Source organism: Lithobates pipiens, unplaced genomic scaffold, assembly GCF_037356315.1.
Source record: "Lithobates pipiens isolate NorthernLeopardFrog02 unplaced genomic scaffold, aLitPip1_a1.2 Scaffold_22, whole genome shotgun sequence".
Classification (NCBI taxonomy): Eukaryota; Metazoa; Chordata; class Amphibia; order Anura; family Ranidae; genus Lithobates; species Lithobates pipiens.
In genome coordinates this window covers 132138808-132163425 of record NW_027507784.1, presented here as the reverse complement: position 1 = coordinate 132163425, position 24618 = coordinate 132138808, and the positions used below count along the sequence as shown (strand labels likewise).

Here is a 24618-nt window from a genome sequence, read left to right as displayed (position 1 = left end):
GTTTAGACATTAATGGCTGTGTGTTGAGTTATTTTGAGGGGGCAGCAAATTTACACTGTTATACAAGCTGTACACTCACTACTTTACATTGTAGCAAAGTGTCATTTCTTCAGTGTTGTCACATGAAAAGATATAATAAAATATAAAAATGTGAGGGGTGTACTCACTTTTGTAAGGTAGTGGGGGGTTATTTACTAAAGGCAAATTCACTTTGCACTACAAGTGCAAACTACAAGTGCAAAGTGCACTTGAAATTGCACTGAAAGTGCACTTGGAAGTGCAGTCGCTGTAGATCCGAGGGGGACATGCAAGGAAAATACAAAACAGAATATTAGCATATGATTGGATAATAAAATCAGCAGAGCTTCCTTTCAGATCTACCCCTTAGATTTACAGCGACTGCACTTCCAAGTGCACTTTCAGTGCCATTTTAAGTGCATTTTGCAGTAGTAGTTTGCACTTGTAGTGCAAAGTGGATTTGCCTTTCGTAAATAAACATCACTGTGTATCACATTTAGAACATAGTGCCATAACCCTACTTTGTAAATGACAATGAAAACAGCTCATTAGTTACCTGTGAGACGTTAGCACCACTGCACATTTTTCCTGAATTTCTTCAGAAATAATCCTCCAGAGATGCCTTTTAGTTTTCGGATCCATTCCTGAACTTGGCTCATCCTGGTAAACCAAAAAGAGAGTAATCTTAGTGACAACATTTAAGGAGCCAATTATATGTTTTTTATTCATGGCAGTAGAGGGCTACACTGCAAAGGTGAAGCAAACCCTCCACCCCTACTCCCTATTTGGCTGTGATTAGAACATGCATGCTATCAATAAAGAAACATAGACATTCAAAGCAATGATGTATGAAACAGTTCTAACGATAGGGTACAGTCATGATTTCCAAGAACACAACTGTAATACAAATAATGCACATGCCCATTGCACACCATATATGCATGGGCAGCTAAGATTGCAGGATGGGGCCCATTTTTCTATATTGTCTTTGATACTGTATATGCAGGTAAGCAGATTCTACGTGGGCCTAGGCAGATTGGGCCCTCTGCTTGCATTGCCTCTTAGGGCTGGTTCACACAAGGAATTGCACAGGAATGGGCCCTTAGACCAGATTTCTACCATCGGTACTGACCATACCAATTGTGGCGGCACAGTGGTGTAGTGGTTAGCACTCTCACCTAGCAGTAAAAAGGGTCACTGGTTCGAATCCCAACCATGACACTACCTGCTTGGAGTTTGCATGTTCTCCCTGTGCCTGCGTGGGTTTCCTCCAGGTACTCCGGTTTCCTCCCACACTCCAAAGACATGCAGGTAGGTTAATTGGCTTCTGTCCAAAATTGGCCCTAGTAAATTAATGGGTACTTTGGATTGTGGGCTCCTTGAGGGTAGGAACCAATGTGAGTGTACAGGGATGGGAGTAGACACTCACTCAGGTTGAACTGGATGGACTGGTGTCTTTATTCAACCTTACTAACTATGAAACTATGAAAACTTGTTGATACATAGTACATGATGACTAACTTTAAACAAGTATACAACATAGACCATGTTATATACAAATTGCACATTTTGAAAGAGATTCGAAATGTAACAGTACATTAATGTTATTATCTAGCTTCCCAGGCATGGTTTAAAAATTGCTCTTTTTACCAGAAGAAGAATTGATGGTTTTCCAATGAGGGCAAGAGCTGTTGAAAGTTTTCTTCTTGTACCACAGCTGTAACTGGCAGTTATTCTGTCTTTGTATTGAACAAGTTGAAGTTTATGAAGTAATTGGTTGGTCACCTATAAATAAAGAGACAAGGTAAAATATGACTAGGTTTGTCATGGTGTTTTAAGCTGTTGTGGAGACAGGGTAAATCTATGACTATACTTATAACTGACATGCTTCACACTGTCAGGCTATGGTTCACACATGGGCAACCTATTTTCTGTGTGTAGACATCCCATTCCCCCCCACACCAAACCAAGTCACATGGTGCTGCAGCACTCTGCAATTTGGCACTGCACGTACAGATGCATGGGGGGTGTCTGCTTAAGAGCAGTGCATTTTGCCTGCAAGGTAGGTACATGCATGATTGTGCAAGCATTTCTGACTTGCGCAAGTGGGAACCTTCAGAGTATGTACCTGCCTGTAGTTTGCATGTTCTCCCTGTACTTGTGTGGGTTTCCTCCAACACTCCAAAGACATGCAGGTAGGTTTTATTGGCTTCTGTCCAAAATTGGCCCTAGTATATGAGTGGGGACATTGGATTGTGGGCTCCTTGAGGGTAGGGACCAATGTGAGTGTGCAATGTACAGGGATAGGGACAATTATAGGCACTCACTCAGGTTGAACTGGATGGACTGGTGTCTTTATTCAACCTTACTAACTATGTAACTATGTACATTCTAAAAATGTCTTGTATGAAGCATTTTCTTGGTCTATGCAAGCATTTTCACATCTCACTGTGGTCTATAAAAATACTGAAGGTTTGTTACAAGCATTTTTAATGACCCAAAACACAATAAATTGATGCAAATGCAATTCTTGTAAAACACTTGTGAAGCCTTGGCAAATACTGGCATATGTTTCTCTGGATTAAGCACATATTTCTATTATAGCTATGCTAACAGCCTTGCAGGGATGGATAAATAAAAAGCAACAGAAGAGCTGAAATGCTTACCTTTTCTGGAGAAAATACTGCTCTATGCTCCCTTCACTGCTGGTCACATTACAAAACTCTAAAGCCCCGTACACACAATCGGGATTTTCCAACAACAAAATCATGGCATTTTGTTCAAAGGGTGTTGGCTCAAACTTGTCTTGCATACACACGGTCACACAAATGTTGGCCAACAATTACAAACGTAGTGACGTTCTAGACGTACTCCGTTGTTTTTCAGCTCTTTAGCACCACCCTTTGGGCTCCTTCTGCTAATTTCGTGTTAGTAGAAGTTTGGGGAGTGTTGATTTGTGCATTCCTTTGCGTTTCTTTGCTCGTTTTTCATTTTGTGCTTTTCAGTTAGTTTCTGAACAGCCGTTCGTCAACATGTTGTGGAATCAGATAGCGTGTTATTTATTATTGGCCTAAAGTTATTGCTTTGACTTTATTTTTTTGGTTGAATGTTGCACTTTTTGGTTAAGTTCTATTGGCAGATAACATGTCTATTATTTTTTTTTTAAATGCACAAATTAAAATAAAACATAATAATATTATTCTTGATATCACTAGAAAAAAAAGCCTTTGAAAATTTGTTTGCAATAACGCCATCAGTATCACCAAAGAAAATTGTGCTCTGCATTTGGAGATTTCATAATTTGCCATGTCACAAATGTTAATTCTCCATTAAGAATGCTAGTTTATAAGACCAACCGCTTCTGCTTCCGAGCATGCATGTTTGTACTTTGGACTTTTGTCCGATGGACTTGTGTACACACGATCGGAAAGTCCGACAACACACATTTGTTGGTGGAAAATTTGAGAACATGCTAGCCAACATTTGTTGGCGGCAGAGGCGTTGCTAGGTCTACAAAAGATCTGGGGCTAGAGCCCATAGCAGCGTAGTAAAGAAAGTAATACGCTTGGGCGGCCATACACAGGTATATACAGTAATATACGTGTGTGTGTATATCTCCCCAGAGAGCCCCCCACTTACATCAGGGTCCCCAGGGAGCTTCCCATTTAAAATCAGGGTCCCCAGAGAGTCTCCCCTCCCCTTGGGGACCCCTGCAGAGACTCGGGGCTATGGGCCCCAGATTCAGGGCTATAGCACCAAAAGTCATCCCCAAGCGACGCCACTGGTTGGCGGAAAGTCCGACAGCAATTGTCCAGTGGAGCATACACATGGTCAGACTTTCCAACAACAAGCTCACATCCAACATTTCCCTGTCGGAAAGTCCGATCGTGTGTACGGGACATAAGACTTTGGGCACCCGATTGCTGTCATAGAATCAACCAATCTGAATTCTGATCATTTCCTTTAATAAAGATTACATATTCAAATGCCTCAGACTTAGTTATATGACCAGCAGTAGAGAGAGGACGCAGCAGTATTTTCCCCATGAATAATAAATATTTTTGTCTTTTATTATTTTTTCTTATTCTGTTCATCTGAGCAAGACTGCCACAAATAGCTAAATGGTAAATGAAATGTTAGGCAAAACACTAAATATATATTTAAAATGCATATACCAAGTTAGCTAGTTTAATTGACAAAAGATCTGTAATTGCTGTGCAATTGCAGAACCAAAGAATCTAAAAAGCAAAGAACACTGTGCCTTGCATCAACTTTTAAGGCCATTCATAAAAATCTAAAGTAACGGGACTTTACCATGCAGAGCAAACAGCTACACAGGCTGAAAAAAAAGAATCACAGCAGCTGGGTCTCTTAGGTGCTAGATTTATATCCATGATCTGTTTGCATTTGGGGCATATTTATCAGAGTTATATATAAATGAATATGACATCTACTAATCATTCACCGTAATTAAAAATACATGTACCCGGATACAAGCTACACCTGCAGTTAATGTCCAGTGAATGTAACATTCACTGCTTATAAATATACTCCTTGATGCGAAAGTGATAAAATGTGTGAACCAAATGCTACAGTATGACTTTTTTTTATATAATAAATGTAGCCATGATTTTAAAGATCCCTACTCTTTGTTTCTTAACAAAAAGGCTAGAACAGTTGGTCTCTACTGTTAGGTGGGCTTGTACTGTAGGCTATGTATAGCCTATTCTCTGGTTATTTTTATTTATTTATGTCTTAGGGATTAGTACACCATCAATTAAATTTGGCCTTAATTCTTGGATTTCTACACTGTGCATCTCCAGTATTTAAAGTGGTTGTAAACCCTTACATATACCCAAAGAAGTAACCAGCATCAGGTGATGCACAGAGATGAAACAAACAGCAATTCAAAATCCAGAATTTATAAAGCTTGTCTGAGCTTCCAGAAACTAGGGGGCTGAGAGCTGAAGATCTGAAGTTACACTCTGCAGAGTTCATTAAAAGGAGCTCTGAGAGCTGATTGGAGGGAAGGCACCCCCCCCCCCTTCATACAGAACAGAGCTGAGACTGTGAATCAGCTTGAGTTCCCTCCCTGTCACCTTTTTGCTCTTGGTGTCAGGAAAACATGTGAGAAGTGATTCATGCTGATAGCAGAGGAACAAAGCAGCAGACGGAAATGACACTTAGTACTCTTAATTAAGACAAGTAAACACTATAGAGGGATATGCTTTGTTCATATTTCATGTCTGAGGTTTACAACCACTGTTATTATGAGAAGTCCTACAATACATACATTAATTTGACATATACTGTAAATTGTACAGTATAAAAAAACAAATTTGTGTTGGTCAGCAGACTGGTTGGTGAGTTGAGCTATGGAATGTTCTGTTTTTGTCTTTCATGCATTTGCCCTTCTATGTGCTCCTTGCTCTTAAGGCCAGCTATAGGTGGGTGCAGTGGCCATTTGTTTGTTACTGATGTAAATATGGTCAGGGGACACACTGGGCACCTTTGCTGCCATTGCACCACGTGCTGGGTGTCCAGTGTGCTCCTGTTCCTTTAAGGAGGATTGGGCTACTTCCAGGCCCACCTGCCCCTCATCTACCCATTAGCATGCATGTGCTCCCACTGTGGAGACGCTCATAAATTCAGGAATGTAGGACTGCAAGCATACACAGGGTGCCATGAAGAGTCTTTGCAGCTTATGCATGCGTTTGCAAATGCGTGCTAAATAAACTCCTGTTTTTAATGCAGACTGTTGGACAGATCAATTTGGTTGGTCAGCAGACTGGTTGGTCAGTTGAGCTATGGAATGTTCTGTTTTTGTCTTTCATACATAACTATTTTATAAGGTTTCTTCCACTCCAACCCCAACAGAATATTATTTTCTATTCCTAATTTCCCCTTCATATACTGTTTTTATTCTGAGGGTGTTATTCAACATAATATGACAAAAGTAAAAAAGCTAATATCCAAGTAAAGGGTAGAACACATTATCTGATTATTAAAAGATCTAAAATCAATGTACTTACTGATTTGATCCTTCTTTCTGGGATTCCATGTATTCTTGCATAATAATATAAGTGCTCCAATCCAGTCATGAGTTCATCCAGTGCATCCTCCTGCGGGCAATACCCAAAGGATGACCATTCTGCATTTAACCCTAAAACATTCACCATATTCCTGAATGAAGGAGAAAAATTCTGCTGAGTAAATTCCGTCCAATCCATGTGAACAAACTGACAAAATACTTTTTCAATTTTAAATACCCCATGTAGTTCCTGACTTGGATGTTTCCACTAGATGGTGAAGTATCTCCTGTGAGCATCTTGAATGTTGTGGTCTTTCCAGCTCCATTTACACCAAGCAGTCCAAAACACTTAAAATATAAAAACAGTTTAACTTAATGGCTGAATCCCAAACAATGATTGAAATAGAATAAGAGGAAATAAACATCAGTGATATATGTATGATACATGCTGACTAGCTACTGTTACTCCAAATATAAGAGTATGACAATACAATGATTGTAGTTAAATGTAAGTATAAACATTTTATTCTTTAAAATGTAAATGTTGTATATACTGTATATCATGCTTACATTTATAAACATGATGGTAGACTGTAGTATCTAAATGGACTACTATATAAGTACAGATTGTCACACAATCCAGAGGATTGCAATGCCTACTGTTAATCATCAGGAAAAATGTTTACTGGGGTAGAAAATCACAGGACCATTCCTATCAGTCTGCTGATTAAGCAGCAGGAGCATTCATCTCCCTTACACTATCCAGTGGACATTGAATGAAAAAAAATTATAGTGTGAGGGTCTGATTATTCTGCATGAGATTGTATAAAACTCTTAACTTTACCATATTTAGTTTGTTCTTCTGCAGTAAGTACCTATATTAATATAGCACAGTGTGCATGAAATGCTACTTCTTCTATGTCCTGTTTATAAGACTAACAGGTACAATTGATGGCGTGCCACAGCCTAAAGCTGGGTACACACTAAGCCCTTGTACACACGGTCGGAGATTCTGACAACCAAATCCGACTAATTCCGACTGATTAATTCCGGAAGAAGTCCGAAAGTGATGTTGCATACACACGGTCGGACTAAGTTGTAGGAAAATCCGATTGTACATAACGTGATGACGTTATTTCATTATGACGGGACTACGTTCAGGCTAGTAGCCAATAGCTTTGGTCTAGGAATTTGATCTGAGCATGCGTGGCACTTTGTCCGTCAGAGTAGGCTACACATGATCGGAGTATGTCCGATCGGAGCATTTTGTCAGAAAATTTTACCGGCAAGTTGGAAAAGTTGGTCCGTCGGATATTCCGACAGAAACAGTGCGATGCAGACCACACAGAGTCAGAATATCTGAAAAAAATGGTCCGGTAGTACACATTCCATCGGAATCTCCAACCGTGTGTACAATGGCTAACAGTTTTATTTTGTGCAACCCTACGGTTGGAGCCACTTTACTAACCATGCGAGGTTGGCTACCATTGGCTGAGAGCGCTGTTTGGGAGTCGGTCGGCTGCTGGTTTTCTAGCATGCACATCCAACAGAAGCTGGCCAAACGGCTGGCTTCTGTCGGACTGACCAACATACACATGGACAGAATGTCGCCCATTTATTTATTTTTTAACCAGGAAATGTCTCTCGACATTCTGCCCCTGTGTACAGGGCTTAAGACAATCAGCCATGCACCCCTTCATATGAAGGTCATATGTGAATGGCTGTGCGGCTACATAATTTCAATTACTGTACAGGACACAGAAATTAGTCCATCATTAACCACATCGGCCATCTTATGTCCTGAGGGGAAACACCAGTTTAGAATCTTTTTGAAATAGTATGATCATTTGCATAATATGTTAAATGGTGTACTATGGCAAAACAGTAATATTCACCTCTCCAGGTGGAATTCCCAGGCTCGTGTTGTTGACTGCAAACACTTTTTTGTTGACCTGATGGAAAACTTTGGTTAGACCTTCAAGAACTAAAAGATCTCCATTTGCATCACCAGAGTCTACTCGGTCTCTCTCGGCTTTTACATCCTCATCTTCATCTGGATCTTTCACAATAAGGGGGTACAGCTTGAACTGTTTTTTGAAGAAAGTCCTAGTGCATAAAATGGGTAAAATTGTCCTTAGTTTGCCTCACAGCATTAGTTTAAATCACACATCCTCTTAATAATACTACTACACAGCTGTCAAAACACACAGTTAAAGTAATTGTAAAGGTTTTTTTTTATTACTATTATTAAAATAACAAACATACACTATATTGTCAAAAGTATTGGGACACCTGCCTGTACATGCGCTTTAAAGACATGCCAGTCTTAGTCTGTAGAGTTCAATATTGAGTTGGCCCACCCTTTGCAGCTATAACAGCTTCAACTCTTCTGGGAAGGCTGCCCACAAAGTTTAGGAGTGTGTCTATGGGAATGTTTGACCATTCTTCTGTGTCTCTATTGGGAAGATTTCCTTATTTCCTACCCTGGTCACAGGGGCTCAGTGTGGTGAAAAATCTCCAACTTGAATACAGACAAACAATGAAATACTTCAAGTAGTATTGAGAAAGTCAAATTGCTGCCTATTCATCTATTAGCAAGATTTCCCTTTATTCTCTGTCCCAGTGACAAATGGACACCAGAATAAGAAAAACTAGAAATTCCTCTCAATGGAAATACAAGCAGAACCTAACAGAGTTCCTACCCATTCCCCCCTATCCAAATCTTACAATTAGGTTTTAAATGCAGCTCAGCTTTAACAATAAGGCCACTTACTTAACACTGTAGATTATTCCATCATTGATTAACAGTCGTAGCATAAAGCAGAATGTCCCTTGGACAGCCATGGCCACAAACATATAACCCAGTATGTCCAGGTCAAAAATATTCACTTCCTGGCTACTTCCAAAGATGGCATACTGGTCTTGTATAGCCTGTTGCTGTGCTAGTTCAATCAGCCCATAACCAAAACAGAACTGAGGGAAGACCTTAAAAAAGTTTGTGAGGGCATTGTATGTGGTATTCAGGCTCTGTAAGAAAAAAAAAGAAAATCTATTAAGATATGGAAAGTTACAAAATTTTATTAGCATATTTATAGGTTTAGCCAGGCAGTAGATGCTTGGCTGAGTCTAATTTGCAGAGAAATTATTTATGGAGTTGGTGGCACTTTTTCAGTATATTTTCATACATACAAAAAGGGCATGCAGCCTGATTTTAAGAGCCCAACTCTGAGCTATTTCTTTTTGTCATATGATTCCCCAACTGGTTAAAAAACAGCCATGGTTGCAATAGTCTCCTTTAATCTGGTGCTGTCCACAGAAGTACTGCTTATCCCCCTCAAGATGTCTTTACTCTTCTTGGTTAAATAATGCTCCGTGTTATTCATTCAAGATAATATGGGGTTGACTTACTAACGGCAAATAGATTGTTCACTTTGTAAGAGAAGTTGCACTTTGCATAGGATTTTTCCCCAGAGTTTATTGAATGAGGTGAAGCTGACTTCCATTACCCAATCATGTGTAAGCAAAAATTTAGATTTTGATGAAATTTCACCACATTCTCTAAGCTCTGGAGAAAATTACCATGCAAGGTCCAACTTTCCTTGAAAATGTAACAGCCTATTTGCCTTTAGCAAATGAACCCCTATTGGTGCAGAGGGTCATGGGACTGTCCAACAAGTTGGCATCACCACAGCACCCCGGGCTCACCTTGCACTGACGCTGAGAGCAGGATTAATTTCATTATGTTTTTACTGCTCTCTGCATAGGCTACCCACATCCTGGGGAAGAAGAAACAGAACCTCATTTGACTGTACAAATAGTTTTAATTAAACGTGATCTTTCAACAAATAACCTTGTACGTGTAGCCATGTGCTGGGCTACAGCCATATGGAGTTGGAGACATTGTTATTATTCTTCTCTTCCTCTACTGTGATACTGATACTGATGTTATGCTGCATCATCCTCCTCCAGTCAGCAGGGGGAGAGCTAAAGCCAAGCAACCCCAAGAACTCGTGCTACATTAGTGTGATGGTCAGTAGGGAAGAATGTTCCTTTCACTTCTGGTCATTGGAAAGAATTAACCCCTTACAGATAGCTAAAATGATCAATGGTGTCAGTGGAAACTTATGTGAGAGGCAGAAATTGCTACTTTCTCAAGGAACCGCTAGCAACCTCTTGAGTTTGGGTTTACTATATTTCCCAAAATACACTGTGCAGAAGGAGGAGTGGAGAGAGGATTTTTATTGAACTGCACTGGAAAGTACTTCCTCTTGAGGATAGAGAGTGAGCACCTCTGTCTGACCATTTGCCTGTCAACTGGAGACAAAACCAGCAGAAATCCAAGCCTGAGACTTGGGAGTAAGGACTCCCATGGGCAGCACAGCGGTGCCCACATCCCAGCACCACAGCCACAGGGAGACTAGAGAATCCAATCACCCTCTATTTCCACCTCTGATCGCCGCAGGCTTTTCGGGAGAGACGGAGGGGGCCCTCCCATTCTACAGTGATAGGTCCCCGTAGCATCCCGGAGACTGGTGAGAGGGCTTTTAGCCCATAGCTGATGCTGCTAGCACTCAGAGCCACTCAGAACAGGACACCAAGTGTACCCAATCCATGCTGCACCCATACTGAACCCTATACCATGCTTATTCCAAACATACACTGCACCTATACCAGCCCTATTCTGCATTATACCAAACCTTTACCACATCTGAACTACATCTACCTTCCACCTGTACCGAGACTGTACTGCAACTATACTGCATGCAGGTCAACTGGAACTTTCTTTAGGTGCACCAATGCTCTTAAAAGACCCTGCTGATAGCAGGCATATAAACATCTGAAAGGACTGCCCCTATTTATTCTGCAAGCCCCCTTTTGTTCCCCTTGCCCCTCCGTTAACCTCCTGCTTTTCTTTTAGACAGTGTGTATCCAGTTGGTCTAGGACTAGCATTACTGCCATAAATGCGCTCTGGTGCTCGGTAGATTAAACTTTACTACTGCTCGTGGCTGTATTTGAGATGGCTTTGCTACTGTTTATGCTGACCTGGATACTGAATGCCATCATGTGCCTAGTCTTTATAGTGAATAACTTTGTATGCTAAATTGTGTTATTACTATTGTTAATCCATTTCATGCCTGCTTAGTTACCAACCATATTGGGTGACAATATATTGTTTGCCTTTGCTACCTGGTTTGGTGCCTGTTTCCATTCATACAGCCAGGGCCGTCTTTAAGGCAGGGCAAAAGGGGCAGCTGACCAGGGCCCTGTCATTGTTGTGGGGCCCAAAGCAGCTGCCTCATACTTGCCAACTATCCCAGTTTACATTCCCTTCTCCCTTGAAGTTTTAGTCCTGTGCTGCTACTAATGCTGTCCAGCTCTGCCCTATTGTTGTGTACAGATGACTCACCTGCAGACCTGTGTTTACATGTAAATACTGGCATTCGTATGTATATAGCAGTCACATGCATATGTAAATAGCTGAGGCCAATGGCATTGATATGTAAATAAAGGCAGCATTCATAGGTATATCATGCCCCCCTGCAGTGAGGAGAAGATGTACTGTAACCTATCGCAACCAGTGAGCAGTATTACTGTACAGTAATCTCTAGAAGCCAATCAACAAGCAGAAATGTGCTGTAACCTCTAGCAACTAATCAGTGAGCCTTAAGGAGTACTGTAACCTCTAGCAACCAGTCAGTAAGCAGTAATGATATGCTGTAACCTCTGGCAACCAATCGCAATCGCTGCCTGATCTGATACAGTAAACTGATTTTAAGTCTAGCTGCTATTTATTGTATGTCTCAGAGAAGGTGGAGAGCGAAATTGCATGGGGGGATGGGGCCCTAAGAAAATTTTTGCCCAGGTCCAATCAATATTAAAGATGGCCCTGCATACAGCTCTGCTACTGTGTACTAAATATTACCTTCAGTGATCTCCTGGGATATTGTATTTCTGTACGCTCAACTTGTGTTAGAGGAGGCTGAGGTTTTTTGGAAAAGGTTGAGGCAAAAAACATAGGACCCAGCCTTATCAGTAGCTCCTACAGGGGTAGCACTACATATGAAATCTTCCTATCCATTATTATAGCTGTGGATACACAGCTATGCATCATGCATGTCTTTTTAACAGCTTTGGCATAACATTTATCAACTACTAAGAACAATTCCTTTATTATTCCAGTGGGATCATTTGTCAATGTGTCTAGGGAATTGTACCAAAATACAATCTTCTTCTGTAGATTAGATCTCACACTGTTTCCTTTACAGGGTAATGGATATGATTTTTGCTGATATGTGTGATATTTAGAGAAGATACCAGCAAATCAAAAAGTTACTAATAGGACATCAGTGGAAAATAATTTTAAGTGGAAATAGATAGGAAAGTATATCATATAAAAAAAACAAAAACGTTTTGTTCAGTTACTTCCTGGTTTCCAGACCTAGGCAAATGACGTCGTACTTCCTAGGAGTCTTCCAGAGGGGTGGAGGGAAGGAGACATTTCTCAGCTAACCACACCCCCTGCATGCATGCCTAAGCTTGGGCAGATGAATTCCAGATAAATCATCTGTCCTTACTCAAGATAGCCATGTCCAGAAATGCTAGGGGGTGTTTATCAAAATGATTTCTCAACAAAATAAAGCATGGAGATGCTGATGGATAGGTAAAAAGAATTTTTGGTTTGTGATACTCCAATGCAGTATAGTTCTACTTTAATTGTATTGAGAGATGCCATTTAAAGGATATTTCAGTTTTAAGTGCATAGTGGACATTAAGGTCCTATTCACACCTGCGTGTCGCAATGCGTTGCTTATTTTAGTGCATGTTTGATGTGTTTGTCGTGCAACAGCATATGAAAGCTTACTCATTTGAATTAGCTTCCCTACGCATTGCAAATGTGCCAAAGCAGCTCAAGCACCTTTAATGCGCACTGATAAGCATAAGCATTTTGCATTCCATGTTCCGTGTTTAACAACAAAGCACAACAAAATATGACACTGCTACCTGCATTTGGGGTGCCATTAAGAAATACAGAAATACATGCTGGCATTTCCAAAGCTTCAGCCCTGCAGCTGTTGTAGAGCTACAAGTCCCATCATGCATCTGCCTCTGTCATGCTTGTGGCTGTCAGAGTCTTGCAATGCATCATGGTATTTGTAGTTCCACACAACCTAGTGGGCTGAAGTTTACCTACCCCTGCTATACAAAATCTTTATGTTCACTAAGGACAAGGCACAACTGAATTTCCTTTTATATTGATTCAAGAGTGACCATCATTTTTTTTTCTACATTCAGTGAAGTAATTAAAACGTAGGCGCATACAACAAGTTATCCTAAATCATCTTTTGTTTGTAAAACAGCTGAAAGCCATGGTCTTGTTAGTTTAGCTGACCTGGGTTACCATACACCACTTCTCTTTGTGCATTGATAGCATTATTATACTTTCTGTCTATTATATATATATTATCTTTTCATAATCCCTTGCAAAGCAGAACATAATGAGGGTGGGAGAAGATCAGGAACTGCTGCATTGTACACTGTTGACACTCTAACATGTTTTCAATCCCAGGGAGCAGAAGAAGGAAATGTTTGCATAGCTCATGGGAGGAAAGCACAGGTAGGCCCCTAAAGAATAACAAAGCAAACCAGGTTGGCAATAAAAAAAATACAAATGTGCAATAATAAATAATGGTGCATAAATCCTAGCTAGCATGACCGTTTGCGAATACAGAGATGTTGAACATTTGACACATATGTATTGCAAACATATGTATTTATTCATTTAGCTGTTCCACTTCTTAAGAGACAACTACATTGTTCTAAATGTATTTTAAGGTTTTGTATTCACAGTGACAGATAATAATCATGGTTGTTATTTTATAAAATCTTGCCAGAAAGGCAAATAATACAGTGACTCTGATGAGATACATACTGTATATAAATGCACATTGTTAATAATATACATCTTTGAAGACTTAAAACATTAAATACCTGGTAATTTTTGTCAGTTGTACTTGTCTGCTGTAGAAGCATATACACTACAGAAGAAGAGATGATGGTATTGATGCCAATAAACAGGTTGATGCCCACATAAGTAATGAATGCCATGCCAGCGTTCTTGAAAGTTCCAGCTATCAGATACATCCAGGCAAAAGTTGCATAGCTGAGAGACACAATTGTAAAATGTAAACGACCATGGTCAAGTACCTTCTTAAGATAATATCAGTTATAATAATTTAGTTTATTTACCCACAGAGTGTATGTTAGACAAATTATGTTATGCTCCATAAACATATGCATTAAACAAATTTTTAAACTAAGTCACATGGTACGCCAAAGACCCTGTGCTGCACCACTAAACATCTATAATATTTGCAAGAAGGTGACCAAGGAGCACATAATTAGTCTGGGCTGCAGTCTTCCTGTTTCAGGGATATAGGTGTGGGGGGGGGGGGGTCAGCTACTGGACATTGTGTGGCTCCACTTAAGGATCTGACCCAGTTAAACCTCACTGAGGGGCATCTGGAAGAAGCTGAATGGGCACAGCTTCTCCTTTGGGGGTACTGCTCTGTTGCAAGATCCTAGTGACTAAGTACTATTGAGATTGCTGGGTTTGTAGTTTCCCTCCTGACAGGTACATACCAACCAGTCCCTTCTAGTTTTGCGGAAAGACTTTGAGCTAAGTAGTTACTCTGCTGAGAGATACATACATAAGTCTCCTTTGATTTCTGCTGAGGGGACTGTCCTGAAAATTAATCTCTATGAGAATTGCATGCTAAATTGAGTAGAAGAATTGTTCCCAAAGTTTGCAACTTAAAGAGCATTATCTGTTTCTGTTAGTGGTTCTGAAGTATCCCATACTACTCTACATTCCATCCAAGTTCTCTAAAATAATACTAAAGAAAAATACTTCCCCTAGACTTCTCTTTGTCTCAGTGTGCCTGGGCTGTGCTCTGTGTGTGCTGGCACCCTCTGCATTAGTGAAAAAAACTTTGGTCATCCTCATCATCATCTGTGCTGGAAGTGTACAGTGACTATGCTTTTGACCATCAGCCAGTGACCATTTCAGGGGTATCGCTCCAAAGCAACTTTTTCGGTTGCTTGCTGCTTTTGCAGCCTCTATCAACAAACATTTAAGAAGGTATTTCAATGTATCAGGGACCAATCATTTATGTTTTGCAAGATCAATTTGTTCAGATATTGTATATCTGAAATATTTACAATGCTTTGTTGATCAAACAAATGTAACTGTATGGACCAGCGGGGGATTGGACACTTTTAAAGCTGGGGTAAGAGCCACAGAATCAAAATAGCAGCCAAGGACAATGTCTAAGCAACAACCAGGTGCTAGCATTTTGAGAGCGAAGTCAGCACATGTTGAAGTCAAGCCAGAAAGCTAGTTAGAGATTGGACAAACAAAAATATTACAGACTGATGCCAGGGATAAAGAATGTATACGGCAGTGTTCCATATACCTTGTCAGCAGGAGGTGGAAGGCATTAAGAGGTGCTAGATCTAGGAGCTTATATGTGCTTGGCCTTCAACAGAGCCCCTGATGGTGACTATGGAATTGGCCCTAGCATAATTTTCCAGACTGAGGGTTTCAGTATTACTTTGCTGGTGACAACTGACAAACAGGTAATGACAGACTAGCTACAGGCATGGAGCACAAATGAATACACGGAGTGACAGGGTTAGAAGAACACTGTCAAGAAATGTAAAGGCTGAATGGAAGAAGGGTTAAGCCAAGGTAACAATTAGACAAGAATTATATACAGAGAATAACAAGGCTAACAAGCAGGGATGCAGAGATATACCAGAGTTGAACATCAATTTTCCTGTGGAAAGTAATGAGACATGGCAGGCCTTAATTAGACAAAGGTTGCAAACACCACACAAGTGGGGATATGGTGAAACAAGACAAATCACAGCCCAAAATACAGAAAACATAGAAGAGATCACATAGCATGAGCGAATCTGAAATAAACTTTATATCCAAATATAAAAAATAAAAATAAACACCCCACTGAGGTAACCAGCTTACCCAAATAAAATAAACAGCAGAGACACTCCTCCAAGGTTGGGGTAGTTGTAGAATGCTGGAAGTTTAAAGGCTGCTATCATTGCAATGGAAAGGCTTACCGGTATTAAGTAGATGACCTGATGAATAGAAGACAAAATAACTTCCTTAGTTGTTCATACATAAGAATGAATCTAATCAATGAGAGAATGTGTACAAGTGAAGACAATTAAAGCAATTAGCATTGCATAACATTACAATTGCCAAAATTCTTCCTTCTTTCAGATTCTTTGAGCAGGCATGTGTTAGCTCACTCAGGCATTTCAGGTAATCAGCTAATTATTGGTTTCATTACTAATGAAGCTAACATAAGGGTAAGTTTACATTCTGACTCTAGTTAACATTTAATAAACATTCTACATTAAAGAACTGGCAACTCTGCACCTGGGCCTTCGATTTGAAGGCTCATATACTACTCCTTATAACATAGGGGGCACTATTTACACCATCAGAAAATGCCCAAGGCAGAAGCAAAAGTCAGAGCAGTTTGGACCAACATATATGAACAAATTCTAAACATCTTGACAAATTTAAGGGAGATCTGCCCATGGTGCATGACATGCCGTACGATGGCATTACATTATACAATCTTATTATCAATGTATTTACAATCTCTTTAGATTTACCAAAATGAATAATATGTAATATGATGACAATCCTAAGCAATCTATGTAATTTGTATTAAATAAGACTACTCCCTACAGTACATAGTTAATGGTAGATATCAAGAGAGTTTAAATGGAATCAAATTGTGTGTGTGGTCAGCTTTGTAGCCTTTCCCTGTGTCCTCTTTTACATGAATAATAATGCCTGATTAATAAAGTTGCAATATGTGATATAGCATGTTAAAAGGCCATATAGAGAACAGGGTCATATTGTTTGAGTCATCAAAAGGGGGGAAGTCCTAATGAGGCATGACATGTTTTCCTTGCAATTTCTCCTGATTTGCAAAGCTTTTTCACTAGGTGAAAAAAGATAATTTTACATGTCAAGATTGCTTTAGCTTTTCAACTGCTGCAAGCTACTAAAATGCTATTTGTTGCACAATGAGGCAGTGGTCTTTTGATGATATAGAAGCGCATTAGGAAGAACATAGGGTAACAGTTAAAATATTTTGATTTCGTTTATTTTTGCTTTAACTTAAGTCAGACTTTTTCTTGCAGATTTGGCCATAATAGGGAAACAGTAACCCTGTCAGATTTTATTGCTGTATCCGGACTGGGGAGATTCATCCCCTCTATTTGTTCTAGTAAACATTTTCACAGGGTTTGAAAGTGAGGAAAAACCCAAACCTTCAATTAGGGACACCAGTTGAAAAGTCAATGGTTTCTCAAGTTGCTCACTTTAGAGAGATTTCCTCTTGTTTCCTGTTGTGTCTACCCAACAGGAATAGAAAGGAAATGGGACACATATGGCAAAAACCTTGACAGGGGTACCCACAAAAAAAAAAAAACTTAAACTGACTTGTTGAAAGTAGATCTCCCCAAAAGGAATGGAGTTGATCCTAGGAGCACCCAGTGAGAACTTCTCCAGCCTGGCAGCTTACACCACCAATTCACCCCCCCCCCCCCCACACCCTCCACTGCTGGCTAGTAGGACTGAAACTGTAGTTACAGCTGACAACTCCTCACGTAGGCACCACCACTCCTGCAATCACCACTGTGCCAGCACTCCTCCCAATGCACCTTCAATGCTCTCACCCCCCCCCCCATGCTCTCACCAATGCAGCTTGCCCTTATCCTCCTACTCCTGCACCACATTTGCACACCCACCTCCACTCTCACCATTGTGCCAGTCCCTCATCCTCTCCCTCTGTTCTCACCACTTTTTCCCACATGTCACTTCCTTACTTAGCATTGCCCCAACCCCTACCTCAAAGCTTGTTGCCACTGCATCAATGCCTGCCACTGTACCAATATGCACTTCTCTTCTCTCTACCACTGCAGCAATGCATCCTTCCTTATGCAGCCTTTTCAACAAATGGGCAAACTTTTGCTAGTTAATGTTGATAAAACTTTTATATTAAATTTGTAGTGCTATCAGTACCATGGACCGCTAATAAAATACTACTTCTTACCATTCATTTTAAACTAGTATTTGCTTAAATTAAATGAAAAGTCTGGGTACAACATTAATAAATGTTACATACATTCAATACTATGAATAATGTTAAGTCATTATGAAACAACTCCAAGCAAAATATGTTCATACCGAACTGCTTTTTTTATTGATCCTCCCTGAATCAATCCCAGTTTTCCTTAATATCCTTTTCAGAACTAAACATTTTGAGTAGAGCTAAGCTATCTTGCGTTTGAGATGTTATGTATATAGCAAGCAACAGATTAAATACAGAATGAAGAATTTATAGCTCCAAGAGCTAAAGAACCTTCTTGCATTTCCCCAGACTACAGCCATGTCTCAGGGCAGATGTAGTCCTGTGTAATAGGCTGTTTTTTTTATCATTACTGTGCATGGTTTGCGCTTACTAAATTCATTTCTCACTGCTAATATTTACTTGTATACTCAAGATATTAGCATCCTAATCCATGTTTTCTTGTGTTTGTTCTAAACAAACACAACCATTTAGCAGTTTTCCAGCAACCAAAAAGAGACACATGGGAAATAGATCAAATCTCTGTCGGGCAATTTTGTTGTACTTTCTAACTACACATGATAATAATAAAAATTAGAACACTTGCCCAATATTTAAAGGACCACTGTCACAAAAGATATTATATTCTGCTAACTGTATACAGTTAATACATGTAATGATTGTATATCTACTTAAGGCCCGCCCAATAGCAGTTTTAATGCTACAAGGCGGCACCTCTGCGCTGGACCACGTATATGTACGTATACGGACTCTTCTGTGCAGGGGCCGCGCATGTGCGCCACCGCCAGCTCACTCCCACTGTTATTATACATGGTGGGAGCCTATCAGCAGACAGCTGATGTCCACCAGCACCCGCGATCATCTGACAGAGAGGCAGAACAGAGGTCTGCCTATGAAAACAAGGCAGGTCGTCATTCTGACAGCAGGGAAAAAATTGAATTTGTGTCCCTGAAAAGCAACCTCACAATTGTCAGTTAACCGCTAGCCAACCAGCAGCCACAGTTTTACTGCGGCAGCATTGGCTCGGGTGCACTAATCGCCACTAGAAGCTTGCGTGCCCCCGCTCGCTCTCCGAGGGGCACTCGGAGAATCGGGAGTTGTGTGTGTAAACACACAGTTCCCGGTTTGCTGAGCAGTGAACTGACAGATCGCCTGTTCATACAGAGTATGAACAGCGATCTGTTAGTTTTCCTGCACAGTCCCATCCCCCTTTCAGTTAGAACACTCCCTAGGATACATATTAACCTCTTCACGGCCCCCTAGTGTTAACCCCTTCACTGCCAGTGACATTTTTATAGCGATCAATGCAATTTTAATCACACTGATCGCTGTATTAATGGCAATGGTCCCAAAAATGTGTCAAAATTGTCCGATGTGTCTGCCATAATGTCGCAGTAACAATATAAATCGCTGATCACCGCCATTACTAGTAAAAAAAAATTATTAATAAACATGCCATAAAACTATCCCCTATTTTGTAGACGCTATAACTTTTGTGCAAACCAATCAATATACGCTTATTGCATTTTTTTATTTATTTTTTGCCAAAAATATGTAGAATAATATGTATCGGCCTAAACTGAGGAAAAAAAATGTTTTTAATGTATTTTTTGGGGATATTTATTATAGCAAAAAGTTAAAAATAATGTTTTTTTTTTTTAAATTGTCACTCTTTTTTTGTTTATAGCACAAAAAATAAAAACCGCAGAGATGATCAAAGGCCACCAAAAGAAAGCTCTATTTGTGGAAAAAAAAGGACGTTAATTTTTTTTGGGAGCCATGTCGCACGACCACGCAATTGTCAGTTAAAGTGAAGCAGTGCTGAATCGCAAAAAATGGTCTGGTCTTTGGCCAGCCAAATGGTCCGGGGCTGAAGTGGTTAAAGTAACATGTCATGAAGGGGGATAAATCTTCAGGAGGTCAAGTGGATATACCGTAAATTCCCTATTTTTCTAATTTTAAAACCCTTTACTTTATTCATACTTATATGCAGACCTAAGTAACATAGGTGAATAACCTAATATGGGATGAATATCTTTCTCTCACAATAATTTTTTCTCTTCTATAAGATATCAAATTGATGGCAGCAGTGTTTCCTTGAGCATAGTATCAAATGCCCAAACTGGGATATCTATTTGATATACTTTATATATTGACCATTATACTTATAGGCACAAACAGGCTGCTATGGAAGTTAAAGTTGTTGTAAACCTCAGTCATGGAATCAGAGCAAAGCACATATATCTGTAGTATTTACTTATCTTTCTCCAAAGTTCTAAGTGTTGTTTCTCTCTGGTGCTTTGTTCCTCTGTTATCAGCATGTGTCACTACTGAGAACTTTTTCCTGATGCATTAAATAAATGTGTGTTGGGACAAAAAGGGGGGGGGGAGCTCTGCAGACAGCTTGTCTATTGAGAACACAGTTCTTCTAATGTGTTGAGGGTGGTTGTGCCTTTCCTCCAATCAGCTCTCACACACTGTTACTGCAGCCTCTCTGCCCCCTCCTTTGTGCTCCTGACAGATGAAGAAAGATTTTTAACAATTTCCTGCCCTTTTGAAGGGGTGTAGGAAAGAGAAGACTGCAGATAAAAAAAGTAAAACCTATATAGGAGGATTTGTTTAATCTGTGTATCATATGAGGCTGTTCACTTCACTGGGTACATAGTATGTGAGGGTTTACATCCACTTTAAGTTTTGTGCACTATACAGGTATATTCAAGCTCTCCTTTCTCAAGCTTATCTGTTAAAGAGCGCTAGAAACAAAATGCAGGTTTACGGCAGCCAATCAGAATCAATGTATTTGTCTGACCGCAGTAACATGAATCATGACTGCTATTGGTTACTGCACTTTGTCCTTAGGCTTTACACCTTCCAATTTTTTAATAAATAAGCCAATTCATTTTTAAAACATTACTCCAGTTTTGGATAACGCTTTTCTAATTAAGAAAAAAAATATTAATTCTTATTCCAAGGGTCTTCTGGCTGGTCCATTGACTTCACAGGCCCCTCCACTTCTCTTCTGATGTTAGCAGTGGGCAGTCCCTACTCCTGCACTGAACAGCACTAATATATTAATATGTGAGTGCAATTTAGTGCAAATAGCACTGCACACTTAGGCCAGCATGATGACACATTCTTAGGGGGTGTATCTAATGACATCAGAAGTAGGTTGAATGATGCTGGCTGTCATCTACCCCAAAAACATAGAGCGGACCATCTGTGTTATGCCCTGTACACACAGTCGGACTTTCCAACGACAAAATCTGTCGGAATTTTTTCAGACGGATTTTGCCCCAAACTTGTCTTGCATAAACATGGTCGCACAAAGTTGTCGAAAAATCCAATCGTTCTGAGCGCGGTGACATACAACACATACGACAGGACTATAAATGGGCAAGTAGCCAATAGCTTTCTTCTCGTAATTTATTCTGAGCATGCGTTGCGCTTTTTCCGTCGGAATTGTCTACACACAATGGGAATTTAAACTATCGTTTTTTGTTGTCAGAAAATTTTAGATCCTGCTCTCAAACTTTGTGTGTCAGAAATTCCGATGTAAAAATTCAGATGGAGCTCACACACAATTGGATTTTTCCTACAACACGATCCAATCGCACATTTTCCGTCGGAAAGTCTGACCGTGTGTACAGGACATAAGACTAAAGGTAGGCATTGCAGAAAAATTAGAAACTGCTGGCCTAATTATTTTTGGAGCTGGAGATCTGCTTTAGTACATTATGATTTTCTTTTATAAAATCCAATAAAAAAAGATATACTAAAACTATAAAACTATAAGTCACAAAACTGTTGATGTTGCAGTCTAGCAGTATAACTTGAAATGCTTATTCTAGAATGTAAGTTCCTGGTTGTAGCTTAAAAAAACACAAAAACTTTTGCTGAATATTTTATGTAATTTCCAAAAGAAATAAATATGAATTTTATTGCTACAAGTCTGTTTGTTTTAGTCCTCTTTTTTTCCCTTTTAATGAAAGAAACTGCAGCACTGCTATATTTAATGTATAAATTCATGTTCTCTTCTCTATGGCGAAGTGTGAACTGTTCATGTTCCTCTCAACGTTATTTCATTTTTATTTTTGTGTCCAGTCATACCCAGTCAGCATATTATCTCCGTTTGTTCATAAAGTGCAGAGACAAACATTTGACAAATGACAGGGACCTGTCCTTCACTGATCCTCTTAGCAATATACCCCAGCTGTCATTGACATATCCAAGGTCAGCCACAGAGTTTTGGCTGTGACTTGGACTATTAGGGTTAATGAGGTGTAAGAGAAAAGTAATGTAGATACAGTAGCAAGAACTGTGTTGGATGACTGGAGAAGTGTGATTTGTCTCTGAATACAGCTTCACTTTCCTACAAGTGCTTAAGGCAGCTGTCTGTGTTACTCAGATGTTTCCTATAAAATATTCATATCAACTTTCTGAACATTATTCAGTGTACGCAGGGCAAGGCTGCAGGCTAGCATAACAATTATCAGGTTACTGTTGCTAAAAGCAAAAATCTAAACTCAATTTTTGCTACATGTTTTCCCAGATTGCAAGGTATTTGGATTAGGTATCAGTTCCCTGCAGTTGTAGGGAAACATATATTTAAGGCTAGCCCTATGGTAACTATGGAAATAAATACGAAAACACGCAAGAACTATATTTTTTCAAATTGGTTGTGATGGTTCTGTATAAATGCTCCCTATGTATCTGCTTGTGCCCAAGGCACCATTTCCAGATGCAAAGATGACTTTTCAAATGGCACAGATTTTCAGATGGCACAGCTCCAAGGGTTGGCAGTAGACCTAACTAGCGTGTTAATGTTTTTTTCTTCTATGGTTAGTACAGATCTCTTTGCATTATGCAAAGCTGACTACTTAACACCTCTGCTTCCATCTTCAGACTGTTTTAGTAGGGTAACAAATACAGATTTGTGATTAGATCATAAAGGCATGGTGTGTTTTGGGTGGCATCTGCTGTCTCACAGAAAAACAAGGGTCTGACCTGCCACCTCTTGCCTTGACCATACGCATAGTAATCAAAGTGATAAAATAGAGCAACACTAGTACTGTAGACTAAGGTACACTATAATACCAAAAGTATTGGGACGCTTGCGTTTACACGCACATGAACAATAGACACACCTCAGTGCCTGACCTCACAAATGCGCTTCTGGAAGAATGGTTAAACATTCCCATAGACACTCTCCTAAACATTGTGGACAGCCTTCCCAGAAGAGTTGAAGCTGTTATAGCTGCAAAGGGTGGGCCAACTCAATATTGAACCCAACGGACTAAGACTGGGATGTCTTTAAAGTTTATGTGCGTGTAAAGGCAGGTGTCACAATACTTTTGGTAATGCAGTGTATATTGACCTAATACTATCACTAAAAAACACTTGAAGAACACACAGTATAATACTAAATCAAAATCCAGTTCCCCTGTCAGAACACAATACAGGCATACCCCACTTTTAAGTGCACAATGGGGTTTATTTACTAAAGCTGGAAAGTGCGAAATAAGGCTCAGTTCTGCATAGAAACCAATGAGCTTCCAGGTTTTATTACCAAAGTGTAATTGAACAAGCTGGGGTTAGAAGCTCATTGGTTTCTATGCCTGAGCCTGATTTTGCACTTTCCAGCTTTAGTAAATAAACCCAATTGTGAACTTAAAAGTGGGGTATGCCTGTAGCTCATTGGGGGAGATCTCTGTCCTCTGGAGCTCTTCAGTTTTTTTCGTTCAGCCTACTTGGTTGAACTAAAAAAAAAACTGATAGTGTTTACCAGGCTTTAGTCTAGCTCTATTTAGTAGAGTCTTTTTTCTTCTATTGGCCTATTATCTTATAGTGGCTCTTTTCAACTTATCTTTGTATATTTTGTGTAGGTTATGGTAGGTACTCAGTAATTATTCTTTAAAACTTACAATAAAACAGCATATATCAGCTTTTAAGGTAAGCGTAAAACAGCACTAGACAAAGCTTTCTTCGTAAATTTCATAAACAATCAGTAATTTTTCATTCCATTTAGCACATTTTGCCAACATGATTTGACAGGCCCTATTTTGACAGTTAAAGCATATCTAAACCCAACATTTTTTTTTAATATATTGCAGCTTACCAGTTCTTAGATGTGTTGGCTGCATTACTTTACGTGTTAAAAAATGTTAAGCAATTACAGAAAATACCTGTTGAACTTGCCAAAATTGCAGTGTCACTGTCACCTCCTGTGAGCTTAACATAATTCACAATTATCCATATGTTTATTGTGGGAACTGCTAGTTCAATAAACCCTCCATGTAATGGAAATGGACAAAGGCAGACATATTTAATGTCCTATCTATGTGACAACCATGGCTGCCCCATAGTACAATAGAGAAAAT

At 39.6% G+C, this 24618-nt stretch overlaps 1 protein-coding gene across 1 annotated transcript in view; it reads right to left on the bottom strand.

Annotated features, from left to right (window-relative positions):
- ABCA12 (ATP binding cassette subfamily A member 12) overlaps window positions 1–24618 on the bottom strand; it is a 268673-nt gene that overhangs the window by 19540 nt on the left and 224515 nt on the right. The window contains exons 47-54 of the mRNA XM_077448325.1: window positions 16093–16208; window positions 14040–14211; window positions 8823–9076; window positions 7945–8155; window positions 6288–6397; window positions 6051–6201; window positions 1669–1803; window positions 575–678 (exon numbers count right to left, since the gene is read on the bottom strand). Coding sequence (XP_077304451.1) covers window positions 575–678; window positions 1669–1803; window positions 6051–6201; window positions 6288–6397; window positions 7945–8155; window positions 8823–9076; window positions 14040–14211; window positions 16093–16208 — 1253 coding nt within the window. The remainder of the gene's footprint in view (window positions 1–574; window positions 679–1668; window positions 1804–6050; window positions 6202–6287; window positions 6398–7944; window positions 8156–8822; window positions 9077–14039; window positions 14212–16092; window positions 16209–24618) is intronic.